This window comes from Amaranthus tricolor, chromosome 13 (assembly GCF_026212465.1).
Source record: "Amaranthus tricolor cultivar Red isolate AtriRed21 chromosome 13, ASM2621246v1, whole genome shotgun sequence".
NCBI classification, from domain to species: Eukaryota; Viridiplantae; Streptophyta; class Magnoliopsida; order Caryophyllales; family Amaranthaceae; genus Amaranthus; species Amaranthus tricolor.
The window spans coordinates 18,591,938-18,597,195 of NC_080059.1; the positions used below are offsets into that span (position 1 = coordinate 18,591,938).

The following is a 5,258-nucleotide window of genomic DNA, read 5'->3' on the forward strand; positions in this document are numbered from 1 at the left end:
ATATTAGGAATATGCTACATTTCTATCAAAAAGCACATGTAAGACAAATATATTACAATTTAATTAAAACGTATATTTTCTATACCCTCGCAATTTTCTCATTTTGTAACATTTTTCAATTTAATTTATCTCAAATATTTTGCATCAATACAATATAATGATCTTATTCTCCTTTTTAAATACCATCCATCGACAAGCTTATACACTTTCTCCATCTTAACTACTTATATTTATCATCCGCTTTTTTTTGTCTTATTTTTCAACTCAATTTTTGCTTTCCATTAAATTTCACTCATTATGCACCAGCTGCAAAGTTGCAAAATAGAAGGGAAAAAGGGACTACCATTTTACCAAGAAAATACAAAATTGGTAACCATGATGTTATAAAAGAAAAATTCAAACTTTGAAGTGGAAGATAAGGACATTCACATGCACAACACCATCTAAACTACTCTTAACATACACAAGACAAAAATTGGAAGTCACACCATGGCATTGGGTAAGCCAATAATCAGTTGATCACCTAGTAAACAGTACATAAAAAAGATCTCATTGGGGAAGACAACTTCCAAAGAAGACAAAGTGGAGTACAAACTAGTAGAAAGTCTTTGCAGGATGAGTATCTGTGTGTCAGTCAGAACTTAAGGGAAGGCTATATACCAAGAGACTAATGTAATGTTTTATCTGGAGAGCACAAAATATCGAGTAAAACGCAAACACATGACGACAATGAAATTAATTAGGGATAAGTAGTATACAACTCAACGAATTTTGGTGATTGACCTTCTAACTTTGCCAAATCACAAAATATAACACCCTTTTGCCTTCTTTTTCTTTTTTTTCGTCTTTGGCGGCTGGAGGACGACCTTAATGGCTGCATCGAAAACTGCCTTCACATTCTACATGAATGGAAATGTTACAGATCATCGTCACTCTGAGCTTAACTATAGAGGATAAAGGTAGATATCGAAGGAGGGGAGCACCGTATGTAATGTACCTGTTGAGTTTTTGAACTGCACTCTATGTAGTATGGAGCGCCAATGACTCTCTTCAGCTCCTCTCCCTTCAGTATAATCCTCATTAGTATCATTAAAACAGGAATAGACATTAAAAAAGCGTGAATAAAGGTAGAGGTCCTCACTTGTTGAGTCGAGATAGGAACTGCACCAGGATGATCAATGAAAAATTGCTTGTCATCCCGAAGATCTGTATACAAGTCAGAGCAATCCGATTGTTTAGGCAGGAGGTAAAAAGTTATTCTCATTTGTAGACGCTCAAATAAAATTAAAAGGAATTTGCATAATATTATCATGGGAGAACTTCTTTAGGGTGAACAGAACTCAACCAATCAACAAGCAGCTATAAATTGTACTTCGTCCGTTCCACTATAATTGCTACATTTAACTTTTTAAGCAATCCAATATGTTATTTTGAATATTTATATATTAAACTATGCATTTTAAAAATGATTAAAAGTTAATATTATGAAAGTAAGCGATGAGACAATCCTAACAAGATTCCACTTGACATATTTTTTTTTACACATTAGCTGCAATATATAAAGTAAACTACGATAAATAGTGTCAATAATCGTAATGTTGCGAGTATTGTAGAACGGAGGAAGTATTACAATAAGTTTGTACAAGCTTACAATGGATTTGAATAAAAAATACTAGGCCCTCACATCGATGCCCATTCCCTTTGGCATCCCCAACATAACCAAGAAAAAGAAGAAAATCAAGACAGACAAGCTGAAGAATGAAAGCTGCTACTTAGATACCTCATATAAAGACACCAATCAAGCTACTATTTTCAAGCAGTATAGAATGATATAGATGCAAGTTTGAAGGTCAAAGTCCAAGTAGGCCATAATACTTGAGCACATTATTTATAATCATTGAAACCCCAAAAATTGTAATTGCATGATATGTATGTATTAGAAGTGGAGAGATCCTAACAAAATATTACTTACCTAATTTTGTACCAACGAGAATTATTGGAACACCAGGTGCATAGTGCCTCAACTCCGGAATCCACTGAAATAGATTATCGAAAATCAACGGGTCAATTGAAATAGTATAGCATCAATAATTGGCCTCTTATAAGTAGCTAATGTGAGTTAACACTAGAGTTTATGATTTACGAAAGAGTTCTCACCTTTTTAGCAACATTTTCATAACTAGCCTTGCTAATCAATGAAAAGGCTAAGATAAACACATCTGCTCCACGGTAGCTTAAAGGTCTCAATCTATTATAGTCTTCTTGACCTGTGAAGTATTTGTAGTCATTTTGTTAAATGCTTGTCTCCAATATGAAAAAAGATCATCAAACGATACAGTTGTGAAGACACGTAAATGAACAAATTTGGGCGAAAACATATGAAACCAATAAAGCCATCAACAAAACGCAGCATGAACAGATAAATCTGACCTGCGGTATCCCACAAGCCTAGGTTGACGGTGTTCCCATCAACCATGACATTAGCACTGAAGTTATCGAAAACTGTAGGCACATAGTCCTGTTTCAAGCAAGTAATCCAAAGGTGAAAATGTTGCAAGAAATCACTTGTTTACTGAAATCCACAAAACAAGACTCGGGAAACAAATACCATGAACAATGAAGCACAATATAACAGGAAGAAAGACAAATGAAGAAATTCCATTCATTACAAACATTTACTGGAATGATCAAATGTGCCACAGTAAAATTGTTGCATTTAACAGTTCATATTCAATCTCATAACATTGAATAAAACGCACCATCATTTTCTAATTGAGGAACAGACAGAAAATGAACAGATTAGACAGCCCTGTCCTAGATGAACTGAGACCTACACTATCAAACTTATGTATAGATATACAAAATACATCAATAATGATAACATTGCATAAAATAAGGACATGGCAGAAATCGGAACCAAAAATATCATCAGAACTGAAAAAATGGGAGTTTTCAGTCATATACAAGAGTCCAAATCCAAATAAACAAAAAATAATGTTCCAATTCTCCAGTACCAATCTTCCAAAATGTCTATTGTAATTTCTAACTGAACCTACAATTTTTTCTTCCTAACCAAACACAAGATTCAAAGACAAACCTCTCAATATACTCATATGGAAAAATCAAATTAAAAACAAAAAAAAAAAGACCCACAAAGCATGAAATATGATCACATGAAGCAAAATAAGCCAAAAAATGCAAGAAATGTAAAAAAAAAAAAAAAAACAAAATCAAATGAAATTGATTGTAAAGAGAAATTAGAATTTACTGTAGGAAAAGTGTTACTGGTGTAGGAAATAAGCATACAAGTTTTACCCACAGCACCATCACCAACTGTCACGCATTTGATGAACCTAGATGCACTCATTTCAAACCCTAGATCTTCTCAATACCCACTGAGAGTTTTGCTTTATACCAAATGTAAATAAACTAACTTGCTTTAAATTAAATTTGGGAAAATTTATAAAATGGGTGTTTGATCAAACGCAAAGATGAAATCAAAACAATATTGTGTTCATCAAAATTTACAAAACCATATGAGAATGAGACTGAAATTCTAGATCTTCTCAGTGCCCACTAAAAAAACCTTGCTTCAAACCGAAATGAAAAGAAATTAACTTGCTTTAGAATCATATTTTGGGAAATCTAAAAAATGGGTGTTTGATCAAATACTAAGATGACACCAATAAACCCAAATGTAAACAAAGTTAGTGCTTTTAAATCAAACACAAAGAAGAACGAAAACCACAATGTACAGTTTGTGATTCTTCAAAATTTGCAAAACCGTAGGAGAATAAGAGTGAAATGTTTTAAGTCAACGGATAATCAAATGAAATGGGAAATTGCGAATCGAATGAATGAATGTCTTAAAACAGAAGATGAGGGGAGAGAGAGAGAGAGAGAGAGAGAGAGAGACGGAAGAAGGCTAACCGCTGACCTAATGCAAAGCCAAAAACATTCTGTAGTCTGTCCAAAATGCCAGCGAGGACGACCCTATGAATTTCACGGGACCTCTTTGCCTTATTCAAGTTTTTATTAAAAAAAATACTTTCTATATTTTATTAACTTCATTTATTTTTGATTTATTTTACTTATCACTTTTAATTTATATACTATATTCTTAATTCATAGGTTAAATATTATTAAAGTAAAATTTTATTAATTTTTTCAATACATAGATTATTAGTATCAATTTTTATAGTTTTTTTTAAATGAATTGCTTTCTCTTTAACTTTTGTTTGTTTTTAAAGTCTCTGTACATACTATACATTAAAAAAATGAGTCTTTCCATACACATGTTATAAAAAAAATTAAAAAGGTGAATCTTTCCATACACAAAAGCAAGAATTCATCTATTACTTTTCTCTAGCACTATTTAAAATTAAAGAGTAATTTATAGAACTAGGTGAAGTTCGAATTTGAGTCTCAAGTTTTCAACAATAGCAACTTGTTTATTGTAACATTCGGGAAAAGTTAATAATTAAGATCAGTGAATTTAAGAGAATTGCTAGTATGAGAATGACCTTAGATATACTTAATATAAATATATTCTAAAATTAATTTCTTCTCTCTTTTCTTTTCTTTTAATTGGATTATAATACCCAAACCCTTATTTTGCAAAAAAAAAAAAAAAAAACCATTGTTCAAGACCCGAACAACAACCACAATTGCTTTCTCCCTGAAATTGAATTTGTTCAAGACAATACTTCCTTCTTCCCATGCCTTCGATCGAATGCGGCCATGGCAACGAGTCTTTGAACCCTTCGAATCCAATAATCCGAAACACAGCAACATTAATGGTTGCCTCTTCAATGTTCACCCTCTTCCTCTGATTTCTTCTTCTTCGAATTCTTTCTTTCTCTGATTTCTTTCTCCGATTTGTTTCTTTGATTCCTTCCTTTGATTCTTTCGCATTCTCCCTCTGAATCCTTGATTCTGATTTTCGCAAGAAGAACAACAATGGCCGTCATTTTCTTTGTCTTCAATTTTCGAAGGAAAGCACAACCGAAACCCCATCTTCTTCATTTGATTTTTGAAGCAACAACAGGTATATCCATCTTTCTTCTTTCTCTGATTTTCGAATTGAACAGCTTAGCCCTAATCCATCTTCTTCATTTGATTTTTGAAGCAACAGCAGGTATATCCATCTTTCTTCTTTCTCTGATTTTCGAATTGAACAGCTTACCCTTTCTTCTTCCATTCTTCGTCCTTGGTTCAAGATAATGGCAATGGCGTTTTTGACTCTAATAGCTGATTCT

At 32.7% G+C, this 5,258-nt stretch overlaps 1 protein-coding gene across 1 annotated transcript; it reads right to left on the bottom strand.

The window, feature by feature from the left end:
* Positions 1 to 475: 475 nt before the first annotated feature.
* Positions 476 to 3,982, bottom strand: LOC130797515 (rac-like GTP-binding protein 5). The gene is made up of 7 exons (XM_057660120.1): positions 3,269 to 3,982; positions 2,431 to 2,518; positions 2,158 to 2,267; positions 1,973 to 2,036; positions 1,142 to 1,206; positions 998 to 1,063; positions 476 to 899 (listed from the first exon to the last, which is right to left on the bottom strand). The coding sequence occupies exons 1-7, from the start codon at positions 3,365 to 3,367 to the stop codon at positions 801 to 803; spliced, it is 591 nt and encodes a 196-aa protein (XP_057516103.1). The 5' UTR covers positions 3,368 to 3,982; the 3' UTR covers positions 476 to 800.
* Positions 3,983 to 5,258: the final 1,276 nt, after the last annotated feature.